The sequence below is a fragment of the Aphelocoma coerulescens genome, chromosome 20 (assembly GCF_041296385.1).
Source record: "Aphelocoma coerulescens isolate FSJ_1873_10779 chromosome 20, UR_Acoe_1.0, whole genome shotgun sequence".
Taxonomy (NCBI): domain Eukaryota; kingdom Metazoa; phylum Chordata; class Aves; order Passeriformes; family Corvidae; genus Aphelocoma; species Aphelocoma coerulescens.
Genome location: NC_091033.1, coordinates 7,732,674 through 7,744,992, shown reverse-complemented (window position 1 = coordinate 7,744,992; position 12,319 = coordinate 7,732,674). Strand labels below are relative to the sequence as shown.

The window sequence follows — 12,319 nt, the reverse complement described above, 5'->3', positions numbered from 1 at the left end:
GCTGCTCAAAGCACAACCCAACTTTCTCCTGAAAGGATAGAGAAAACCAAGGGCATTTTTTTCCCATAGTTTCCTTCAAATTCAGAGAGAAAAAAATGACCCTTCTCTTGAAGAAGCTTTTTCTGATGAGCATTTCAATGAAAAATGGGAAGAAACCAGAGATCCTGCCAGTGGGAACATGCTGCAGGCGGGGGTTGGCTGTGCCACGACTCATCCTGCTTCAGGCAGCCACCCAGCCCCTCGGGGAAGGCACCAACGGGACCACAATGACGGGGCAACGTCAGGAAAGGAAAAAGGACAAAAAAGGCACATAAGACTCAGGCTAGACGACAAGGAAATAATTTATTTCCAGGTCCCAGAAAGACCTTGAAAAAATAACAAGGGTGAGGAAATCAACCTTCTAATTTCATTTGGGTAGAGAAACAGAACCGAAGTGACTCCATCAGACATGGTGGCAGCTGCCGGCTCCTCCTGCGGGGGCGGGCAGGGGGTGCGGGCAGCGCGGCGCGGCCGGACCGCTCGGCACCGCGCTCCTCCCGTATTTACACGTGGGATAGGAACTAAAACGCAAGCGTGCGTGCATGTGCGCCGGAGAGCACGGGCAGGGCAGGGATGGGGGAGAACCCGCTGGGAGGGTTGCTAAACACGTACCCTGTCAGACCCCATCTCCTAGGACAGAGCCCTGCTATTGCACAACACTTGGATGGAGGAAGGGCCAGTGCCGGAGGGGCCCGGGCACGGCTCTGCAGCCCAGAGGGAAAACACGAACACGTTCCTGAGGAAAGAGAGGGCTTTCTCCGTTCTCCTGCTTGGAGGTGCGGGGTGTCACCTGCTTGAGACGGCGTGGCCAGAGCTGGCACTCGAGGGCCCTGCTGCGTCCCCAGCATCATCACAGTGAACCAGCAGCACGCTGGGCACAGGTGCCAGCCACAGCACCCATCGCCTCCTCGGCGGGACCAGAGAGGCCCTGAGGAGCGAGGAGCTCCTGGTGCCAGTATGAGCCAAGCCGGGGCTCTGCACAGGGGCCGTGGTGGCAGTGGGCAGGAGCAGCCGAGGGCAGGCACTGTGGCAAAGACAGGTCCTGTCACTCTCTGCTGCTGGGTCTCGTGCTGCAGCCAAAGGACCAACGCCAGCAGCCGGGAAGCAACACACAGTAAAAAAATGGACACGCATGTACATTTACAGTTAAACCGTCTCCGAGGAGAGAAAACAGTGCCTGTGGTTAAACTAAAAGGACAAACCCAATGACGAGCCCAGGATGTGTCAGGCCTTGGGAGACCGTATCGGTTACCTATCAATGATATAATTGATTTTTTCCCAACATGAACAGATAAGGAGCTGCACCAGCCAGGATGGCCTGAGATGCTGTGTGAGGACATCACGCTACAGGCTCTTCAGTTTTCTCTGTGGTAGTTGGCAGGCTGGGAAGGTACTGGGCACCCAGTGCTTTCCTCCAGCATCATCTGCAGCTTGAGGAGCAATGGCACATCCCACTGGCACCTTCCTGACCTGCCTCCCAAACCCAGGGGTTATATGCAAAAGCAGTCCCACAGGGAGCTCATGCTAGTTTGCTGCAGGATACTGTGCCAGGGTGGGGACACCGTGGGTACCCCAAGGTGACACAGACCTGCTGCCCAGCCTGTAGCCAGCTCAGCCCCAGAGCAGTGCCAGCAGGTTCTGGCCTCACACACGTCTCTGGGAATGGCTGTTCTGTTGCTAATGCTGATGCTTTGCTGCCAGCTGGGTGCAAGCAGGAATTATTCCTCCCAGCCAGGGGCTGGGGTTCTCCTGCACCCTGCAGCAAGGTCCTCCATGGGATGCAGCTCTCCCCCAGCCACTGTGGACCAGGGAGCACTGATGTTCCTTACACCATTTGGTGACAGCCAGTGCCTGGCTGGGAGCCCTGCAAACCCCAGGTCCTGTGTGAGGAGCTGGCAGAGCCCACCTGGGGGTGCTGCTCTGGGCCCCTCCAACAGTGCGCCCCAGCTGCTCTGTGGCTCAGGCCACAGCATCGCGCCTCGGTGACAGGTGGGACCATCCCTGTCTGTCACTGGGGCTGTGGGGCACACCAGGACTCCACAGACAATGTCTGCTGTGCAGGGAGTGTTGGGGGTCCCCTTCATATCACCAGCACGTCTGTGATCGCAAGACAGGAGTGAAGCAATTGCAGCACTGGAGGGAAGCTTGGTTTGAGGTGAGCGGGCATTCTGTGCAGGATGTCATCCCAGCGTGGCATCCTCCCTCCAACACCATGCCGGCAGCCGGGGGCTACTGAGAGGCCCACAGGGAGCAGCGAGAAGGAAGACTTCAAAAAGCAAGTAAACTTAGGAGGGGAAAATCTGAACAGAAGTTAAAAGCTTGTTTCCCTCTGCAAGGAAAGCTCTTAAAGAAATCAAAGCTCTTTAAATGCTCTGACTCAAGTGACAAAAACAATTTAGACAACAAAAGGCTCCCGGTTTGCTTTTCCTCTCCTGGATGGGGATCACCGAACAGATCTATTTAAATGATAATTTGTGGGGGAGAAACCCTCTCCAAACCCTCTTGAATTAGATTTTCTCCTTCTTAAGTTAATGTGTAGTGCTTTAATGGAGACTGGCTTTGAGGAGCTGAGGACACCCCAGTGGCTCCTCTGGGCTCCTCAGCCTCCCCCTATGGGTGTGGAGCCCACCCGAGCCGGTCTGACTGCAGAGGAGCAGTCGGCCGGTGCCCAGGGCACAGCCTCTTGCCGGCAGCCAGTCTGGCCCAGGGGCACAGGATTCCCGAGCGGCAGCTCCCGGCGTGGAGCCCCAGTCCAGGAGGCGCCCGGAGCCCGCGGGGTTGGAGGGGCAGCTAGGACTCCTCGCTGTCCTCCTCGCCCCTGCGCCCCGCGTACAGCGCTGCCAGCTGCCGGAAACGTGGCCCCCAGCCCCCCAGGTAGGAGAAGTCCTGCTCTGAGCCGCTGGACCAAGTGTTGATGGAGCTCAGGGAGGGCACTGGGGAGTCCGAGCCCTCGAAGGCATAGGTCTGGAATGAGTCATAGGGTGGCACCGAGAGGTCCTCATCCGCCTGCTCCACCTTCCTGCAGATATAGTCTCTGAACACAGAGAAGTCCAGGTCTGGGCTCTGCACCCACTGCGGGAGGGCATGGAGCTCGGAGGCTGGGTTTCTGCCCGGGCCCCCCTCTCCTGGCCCCCCACCTCCATCACCAGCTTTGATCTCACTGAAGTCGTAGAGGCTGCGCAGGGCTGACATGTCATAGGCCTCTGTGTCCTGCTCACCACCCCCTTCATCGTTGTATTTGATGACATTGTCCCTCATGTCCTCATCATCCTCAGAGGTCAGGTGGCTTTTGTGGTGTCGCTTCAGCGTGAGGATCAGAAGGACCAGCACTGGGAAAGGAAGAGACAGTCAGATGGGCGCAGACTCAGGGAAGCTGTGCTCCTGCAGGGTGAGGACAACCCCTGCTTGGTGGCAGGTGTGGAGGCACAGCACCTCCCGGCACTGGGAGCCCTGCCGGGATGCCAGACGGTTCCCATCAGCCAGGCTCATCAAGCAGCAGCCGTGCCACGTACTGGCTTGGAGGGAGGTTTGCCCGGGCCCCAGGGCAGACTGGGAGCTTCCTTTGCCAGAAGCGTGACCACCAGGAAGCGATGGATAAACACACAGCTGGGCAGACAAACGGATGGGTTCTGCAGAAGATGAGTAGGAAAAGGGGGTGCATGACTCACAGTAGCAGCCAAATGTTGGGTGGGTGAATGTGGAGCAGATGGCACAGAGCCTGAGCAGCGAGCTGCAGCTGTGTCCTGGATCATCATCCATTCAGCCCATCACCTTTAAAGCATCGATGTGCACTTTATTCGTTTGGGCAATTAGGCAGAAATTTGTTTGCACTGCGTTGGAAAATGAAACCAGTGTAAAGTGCACCCTGTGGGAAAGGGTTTTCTGAACAGAGATGCAGCGGTAGCCAGGGAGTGGAGCTGTGCCAAGGAGAGGAGACCTCACCAAACAATGCACTGGCTCCTGCAGATGTCTGGACAGCCCTTAGAGCCAGCCAGGAGCCAGCCCTGGGGCCAGAGAGGGTGTTCGGCAGCTACATCCATCAACTGGTCCTGCACTAAACCTGAGGGCACTGCAACACCCCTCGCTCAGAGCCCCTTCCCACATGCACACAAGCGCACACTCCCCGTGCCCAGCGAAGCTGTGCCAGTGTGTCAGTGGCAGGCAGCAGCATTCCCGGGCACAGGTCCTGACCTGGGCAGCACTCCTCTTTGAGTGCAGCCCAGCTCTGCGTCCTGCCCACACACTCACACATGCTCTAACGCTGACCTTTTCAGGTAAGAGCACACCTGTGTGCCCCACACCTGCCAGCCCTGCCCACATGCTGGGAGCACCCCCCCCCCCCCATCTGCTGTGAGACGCCTGCTGTGGGTACAGCATGGCAGCTGGCAAGCAGCTCTTGGCTCCTGCCCGTCCAGGCAGGGAGCGAGCCAGCAGCTCTCCAGGCTCTGCTGGGCAGCATCACACCTGCCTGGCACGGGGAGCTCTGCTCTGGCTGCTGTGTGGAGCCCAGCATGCAGGAGCTGCGGCAAACATGGGAGCTTCCCCACTGGTTCCCCCCAGCAGGGGCTGAGGTTCATGCCCCCATGCTGCAGCTGCCAGGGAGGAGACCGAGGCAGAGGAGCCTGCTCTGTGCCCACAGCACTGTGCTCAAGCACCTGCCTGCACACATTCATGTGATGCTGATGGAGTGGAGCTGGGACAGGACAGGAAGGACCTGGGGGACAGGCAGGCACTCACCAACCAGAATGAGGACACAGACCAGCAGCGCGATGAGGGCGCCGGGGCTCAGCGTGGCTGACACGACATAGGCTGTGCTGTTGCAGGACTGGATGGCCCCGCTGCTGTCGCAGCCGCAGACACGGATGGTCAGAGTCCCTGTGCTGCTCAGGGCTGGGGGGCCGCTGTCCACCACCAGAATGGGGAGCAGGTACACATCCTGCTCCTGGCGATTGAAGCCCACTCTCTGTGTGTGCACCGCTGCTGTGTTGTCTGCAGGGAACAAGCAAAACCGCAGCAAAGTCACCCCCACATCAGCCTGCAGGACCTGCCATGAACTCCTCCGTGCTCTGGATGAACAGCAGCTATTCCTGCACCACCTCCAGCAGCCATCCTGAGAGAGCCTAGGGCCTCCCCTTCCTCCATCTCATGGACCCAGCTCATGGCTCCCTGGCATGGCAGCCCCTCTGCAGTCTGAGTGCCTGAACATGGCCAGCTCCACTCCAGCACATTCCCCTTTGCCAGCAGCACCTCAGGGCCAGCCTGGCATCTCCTTTGTCACCTCATGGGAGTGAGTCTGGCACAGGAGCAGCAGCACATGATTGTCTGAACCACGCTGACAAACAACGCAGGTGGCACAGAGAGAGGGGAAAAACTTCCAAAAGACCCTCTGAGAGTGGCACAGAGTCAGAATCAGGATAAAAATCAATTGCTGACATGTACACAAGAACAGACAAGGTCTGCAGGTGGCACTGAGACTGCAAGAGCAGACACTGCTTCCAAAGCCAAGAGCCATGGGTGAATGGTCCTGCCTCAGCCAGAGGGCCAGATACCCTAATGATCCTCTGTAACTCCTGAAGGAGCAGGCAGAGCTCCTTCCAAGCCTCCCAGCCAAGTCCGGCATCCTCCTCCCCATCTGCTTACACCCTGCTGCTTCAGGGGCTCAGCTGGCACAGCACAACTCGTTAAGATCCCATTAACACAGCCACTTCACGGGACCCTCCAGGGCCCTGGTGCCAGTGATGAACCCAAGGAGCAGCTGCTGCCGACCAGGAGCAGGGAGGGAGGGCAGGGGCAGGGTCTGACACTGGGATTGACTCCCTGCTCAGGGGTGCTGCAGGCTGCCAGCCAGCAGCAGCACGGGCAGGATGAGGCTGAACAGCAGGTGACAATTGCAGCCAGGTGTCACACGCCACTGCCAACTGTCTGCAGTCTTTATCTAATAAACCATAGATTGGCCCACTCACAGCAAGGTGCTGCTGTCTACGGACTCTCCTCATCGGACCTGATTTCTGCCAGACCATCCCCTTTCTCTGTGAATCAGCTCTTCCACGGGAAAAGACATCTACTGCAACCCTGGCACTTGGGCTGCTGCCACCATGGAAATTGCTGTATGGATTGGGTGCTGCAGGAGAGCACACAGGGCACAGTGGGGACAGGAGGAGAGCCAGGATGCAGGCATGCACTGAGTGGAGGATGGGGGAGATCCACTGGTCAGCCAGGAAGGAGATCCCAGAGGCACTGCATGGCAGCTGGGGCACAGCACAGCACAGTCTCCTGTCCTGCAGGACACCTGCCACTGTGGCTGAGACTCCTGGAGCAGCACGTGGCAGCAGCACCGTGGCAACTGGGCAGAGGTGTCAGGAGGAACAGGGGAGCACTGGCCCCTGGGTGCAAGGAGGCTGAACAAAGTGTGGTGGCAGCAACATCTGAGAGCTGCCTGTGGCCTACCAAGGATGAGCTAGGAAAAAAAACTATTGTTATGCTAATCGTTTGCACAAAGGTAATGAGATCTCATTTGGTGCTGCTCCCCCCTCCTTGCTGCAGCATAGCAGGGAGATATAAATAATGTTAATGGCACCATCTCAGCAAGAGGCCAGGACTAACTCCTAGCTAGCCCAGCTAAAAGTAAGCCTCAGACACCTGGATCGAGTGGAGATAAAACCACAGGACAAAAAGGACAGACCAAAGTGCTGTAAGAGAGCAAGGCTCTGGCCACAGCCCAGGAGGGTCACCTTTGCTGTCACTGTCACACCAGTCAGGTCACCGGCCTGTGATTGGGGTCAGATCCTGGCTCAGAGGATCCCTGAGGACACAGCCCTGCACCTCCACTGCAGCTCAGTGCAACCCTCACCCGGGGCTGATGGAACACAGTGCTTGGGAACTCTCCCAGCTGCTCTTCAGCACTGTGTAAAAGCAGGGGTAGCACCAAACCTCTCTGGAAATGCAGCAGGAGGCTGGCAACTCCCTTCTGTTTACAGCCAGCTCCAGCTCCTGTTAGCGACCTGCGACAAGGCATGCTGTATTTTTAGAAACAGTCTCTAGAAATCAAGGGGAACTGCACATACAAGTGGCAGAGCAGCAGGCACCAACCTCAGCTCAACCCAGACAGCTCAGGCAGCCCGGCACCACTGAAAAAGAAATATTGCCACCCACCAAGTCAAAATAAAGAGGCTGGTACTTAAATCTAACAGCAGCATGACAGGCAGGTCTGCTCAGAGAAACCTCACCTCAGGAAGGGGCTGAGAGTTTGCCCCGTGATCCAAAACTTGATGCAAGGGAGTAACAAAAATCACAACTACAAGCACTATTTTAAACATCTTGAAACTATGTTTTCTCTCCTGGATAGGGTGACAGGTGCCCTTCCTCCAGGAGGGAGATCCACAGAAATTTCACATGTACACCAATGAAACTGCTCACCAAGGCTAGACAGCCAGAGCCCAGCCTGGCAGGGGCCACCTACCTCCAGCACCAAAATGGCTCTACCACCTGCCCATTACCCCCTGCTCCCCACCACCATGAGCTCTTCTCTGTTGGGTTGTTACTCACAGACTTCTGTGTTCCCCTCTGAGATACTCCAAAAGAAGCAGTGCTGCTGCCATATGATTGTAGTCCTTTTTATCACAGACCTGGGAAAATTTTGCCCAGATTGTGGAACGTGTATGCTGGAAAATGCATCCAAAGCAACCTCCTATAAAACAATTGTCATTTCTCTTGGTGCCGTTGTTTCTTTACATGTAGCTGACCCATGGCAGCTGCTTTGGGATGTGTTTTGGTGCAGATTTGTTTGCATTGGCACAGCCCAGGCAGCCCTGGCCTCGCAGCCCTTGTGTCTCTTCCTCCGCAGCAGCTTCCTGCCAAATCCATTTCTGGGGTGATGAGCTGAGGAGCAGAGCTTCTCAGGAGCAGCACTGGAATGTGAGCAGACGTTAATCCACAGCTTTCCTGAACAGACGAGTCTGGGTCTCCACACTTGGTTTCCTGCCCAGTCCCTGCAAAGCTGCAACTTCTGCTGCAGTCATACCATTCCAAAGGCTGTGCTGAGTGTCCTCTGATGCCCCAACCCAAGCCTTCTACTACCACTGCCTTCATGCTGCACAAATTGACATTTTCTCCATAGGTTTCCTCTGTCACCCTCTCTCTGATCACGCAGTGACATTATCCTGTGTTACATCACATCACCTTGTGCGGCAGAGCAGGAGGTGGCCCCTCTGTCCATCTGAGGAGAAGGTCACCGGACAAGGCAGGAACTGATGTGAGCTGAGCACACAGGGACACATCAATACTGCCCTAAGAGGAAAGTTTAGAAATGCAATACACTCTGGTGGGTAGCTTAACGTCACTAGGAGTAATAAAATAATTAAGTCTCCCAGACTCCCTCTCCAAAGAGACTCTTGGCAGCCTCAAAGACAGAACTAATAAATCCTTCTCATAACTCAATCTCAAACAGTGCTAGAAGAGCAGGAGGGATTTTGATGTCCCTTCCCTCTCCCACACTCACAGGGCCCCGTGAGCATCTGTCTTCCCCTTCTCCAGCAGCTGCTCTGCTGTACCCGAGCCTCGGAACACTGGCTCTGGGAAGGAGCACCCAGCATCCGGCCGGGCCTGTGGGCACACTGCTGCCGGAGCTGCCCGAAGGGAGCAGACCTCCTCCAGTCCCAGCTGGTAGAAGAAACATCCTGTTTTTCCTTTTTGCCTCTTCCTTCTCGCGAGTTCTCTGGGTACCAGGCCACAGCACCACTGCTGCTCCTTCGCTGTTTGCTCAGCCCCGAGGAGATTTGATGCTCTTTTACACACACACCCCACCCCCGCCCCGGTCAAATGAGCATCTGCACTGCTTGTGCTGAGAGGGCCATCCCTGTGGGGCTGGAGGAGGCTTCCTCTATCCTCAGGCAATCCTCAAATCCTAACATTGTGCTTTTGATTGTTAGGGTTTTCAGATCTTCTATCACCCATTACACGCTCTTAATGAGACCTGCAGAGAGTTCAGACATCTGCTTGCTGAGCCCTTGAGCCCTGGAGTCAGTAGCTCCATGTGTCACTCCACATTACCTAGCACTCCTTCCAGGTTGCCAGGCTTGAATGCTTTCTACCATCCCTTCCAACGCAATTAGCATTTCTTGGAGAACACGATTTCAGGTTTTAATTGACTTTGATCCTGCTGTAATCAATTTTCTCAGGCCAGAAAGACCCAGCAAAAGGCGAGTTAGGAAGCAGAGGATGGCGAATGCCTTTGGAATAGCACCAGTTGGATCTTGACATGGTCAGCTTCTCTAATTCAATATCTTCCTTTAGTCACTCCATATGATGGGCATCATCTTCCTGGATCATTGCTGTTGTTACCACAGGTGACATTTATTCCTTGTCTGAGGAATCAGGAAGTGTGTGAGTGCTCCCTCAGACAGAGAAAACACATGGAGAGACACCAATAGGCAGTAGTGCTGTTTCCAAAAGCCCAATTCTTGCAAACCACCTGTAACTCAGCTATGTGGTCACCTGCAGGGACACCCTTGGTTCTTGTGTCTCCAACCTGGAGCACCAGAGCCAGCTTAGCTCTGTGTGCCACACCCAGGAGCCCTGGAGGGAGCCTTGAGACTGCTGGCAGCTCACAGCCCCCCAGGCTCCCCCCAAGCAGCCCCACCATGCCAGGTGCTCCTGCCTTGCCCAACTGCAACAGGAGTGCTCCTGAGCGGGTGCTGGTCCCCACCCTGTTGAGAACAAGTCACTTGCCGAGGTGGCTTTCTGGTGCCATGAAGGAGCCAAGTGAGGTAGGTGCAAAGCAAAAGAGAGGATTTAAGCAAGAGCTTAGCGAATCCATCTGTGCTGACATCCATCAGTGTCACTCCTTGGCTGCAAAAGCAATATTTATAAATCACGTTTCAAAACTGGCTACAAATTTGTACAAAGAAACAGATGGGCTGGTGGTAGCAGTTTGTCACCACTGATATTTATACAGGGGAGTAGAGACAAGTGCAAGAGGGGTGAATGCAGGAGAGGCAAGCAATGGGGGAACACAAGGGAGGATGCAGCAAGGACACCCGGGAGAGCAGGGGCAAAGGTGAGTGTACCCAGGGCAGTTGATGGACTGGAGAAGGGGGCAGAAATCAAAGGGAGGGAGATGGCACCAAGGCATCCTGTTAGAAATGAGGGGTGCCTCCATCTGCACAGGCAGCCACCTCCGCTTGCTGGGGAAGACAGCACTGCTCAGCAATTGGGAGGGTCTCCAAACACTCTGGGAATAACCCTGCAGCAACAACATTTGTTTTCCAAGAGCAGGAGGCGGGAGGTGATGCCAGCTTTTACTCATTTTATGCAGTGTTACACCACACAAAAATCTCGAGGGATCGTTTAGCACAAAGAATTACCCTGTGCCACAAGAGCCTCATCCCACTCAAGAGAGCAGCAGCTCCAGAGGAGATGGTGGCACACGTGTCCTGCTTCTACTGCAATGCCGGCTCTTGGGCCACTGCTGGTGGACCCCCACACAGAGCTGAGAAGCCAAGCAGCCCCTGCTAAGCCCCATACACCCCCAGCCATGTGCCCTGCCAGACGAGCAAAACAGTGCTGGTGGCTCTGGGATGGCAACCTGGCCATGGCAGACACGCTGGCCCAGAGCTGGGAGCCTCATGAAGGTCTGGGCAGGGATGGACACCCAGGTGTAGCTCAGCATGTTCAAGCACATTTTCATAAGGTCCTTCAAAGAAAGTGGGAGAAGTTAATTGCTGAGTGTGGGGCAAAATCTTGCTGAGGATTAAAGCCTGTTTACGTCATAAGAAGCAAAGGTCTTCTGAACAGCTGCCCTGGAGCAGAGGGGGAGGGACTCAGGCCAGGGACAGCTGTACTACTCAGGACACAAAGCAATATCCAGCCTGGCTACCATCACATCTGAAGCTTTTCTATTTTGACTATCCCTAATAATGCTGAACCAAACTGAGCAAGCAGGATCTTACGTCAGCAGAAGACTTCTTTGATAAGCTCAGAACAAACTAAACCAGGATTTTGACAGATAAAGCTGCAAAAGCAAAGAAAGAAAATGGTTTCAAAAGTAAACCAAAGAAGAATTTCAATGTGGTCTGCTGGCCCCTGTGACAAGCATATGCACATGTGGCTGGAGAAGGTCCCAGTACCTGCAGGGGACCCTGCTGTACCTACTGTTACAATGAGCACCTAAATTCACCCTAAACACGAGTCAAAAATAGGAAGCATCCTGGTAACTACTCTTCTGGATTGTTACTATCCACACAAGCGCAGCCTGACCTGACAGCCTGCAGAGCCCAACAGCAGCCAGGCTCAGCCAGCAGAACCTGTATGGCAACCCATCGCTCACAGCAGCATTGAGTCACCCAGGATGAGCCACTGAGCCCAGGGATGCAGAGAACCCCAGAGCCACCCAGAGGAACAGACAGGCTCTGCCTGGCTGCACATCCCAAAGGAGGGGATGAGCCTCAGGAAACACAGGAACTGCACCCCAGAGCCATCACCTCACAGGGAATCAGGCTCTGCAGGCTGTGTCCCAGAGAACCCACCATGGCTGTGGGCTGGCTGCAGCATGGCCCCACTGCCTCCCAGGGCTCTTGAGCTGTTCCCATTTGTCAGGGGCACAGGGCTGGCCATCCACATGGCAGCCCCAAGATGACCCATGCTCCAGGATTTACCTTGGAGAGGGATAAATCATAATGCTCAAAATGGGAGTGTGTTCATCTATAAATCCACATCATCTCCTTGCCTGCAGGCAGGTTGGAGATTTCCCATCAAGAAAGGGACTGAGAGCCCTGAAAATACCAGAGGCTTAACCAGACAGCATAAGAGGAGCTTTGTAGCTGCTTGCAGCAAGGAATAAAGCTGGCAGAGCCTCCTTGAGGAAGTCCCACCATTTCAGGTTGACAAGAAGCTCTGCGACATGCCCGAAGCACCCAGAGCTGGCACAGAGACACCATAACCCATCTCCCTCTCCATGGCCAGAGGTGCTGCTCAGCCTGAGGGATGCTGGGCCAAGAGTACAGCAGGACTTACCCTGGATATCCAGCAAAGAGAAATGGTGGTTGTTGGTGGCCTCAGGCGCCAGCGTGAAGTAGAAACGGTGGCCACTCTGAGGCTCATCCCGGTCCACAACACTGATTGTCTGGATCAGCTGTGGGGAGAAGGCAGAGGTGAGCACCAGTGCTGCCTCCACAGCCTCTCCCAGGGTCCCACGTGCAGGGTCCAGCCAGTGGCATCGCCAGCTGTGGCCACAGAGAGGGACGAGCCTTCGACCCTGCAGATGGGCTCAGTGGGACCAGCAGTG

The 12,319-nt window shown here is 55.5% G+C and overlaps 1 protein-coding gene across 6 annotated transcripts in view; it reads right to left on the bottom strand.

The window, feature by feature from the left end:
• Positions 1-391: 391 nt before the first annotated feature.
• CDH22 (cadherin 22) overlaps positions 392-12,319 on the bottom strand; it is a 76,578-nt gene continuing 64,650 nt past the window's right edge. For 4 of the 6 annotated variants that reach the window (XM_069033979.1, XM_069033977.1, XM_069033978.1 and 1 more), the window contains 4 exons: positions 12,049-12,166; positions 4,777-5,028; positions 3,552-3,668; positions 392-3,368 (listed from right to left, as the gene is read on the bottom strand). In XM_069033979.1, coding sequence (XP_068890080.1) covers positions 2,830-3,368; positions 3,552-3,668; positions 4,777-5,028; positions 12,049-12,166 — 1,026 coding nt within the window. In that variant the 3' untranslated portion in view covers positions 392-2,829. Of the gene's footprint in view, positions 3,369-3,551; positions 3,669-3,713; positions 3,870-4,776; positions 5,029-12,048; positions 12,167-12,319 lie in introns of those variants that run through there. The other 2 variants (XM_069033980.1, XM_069033981.1) reach the window with 2 other exon arrangements.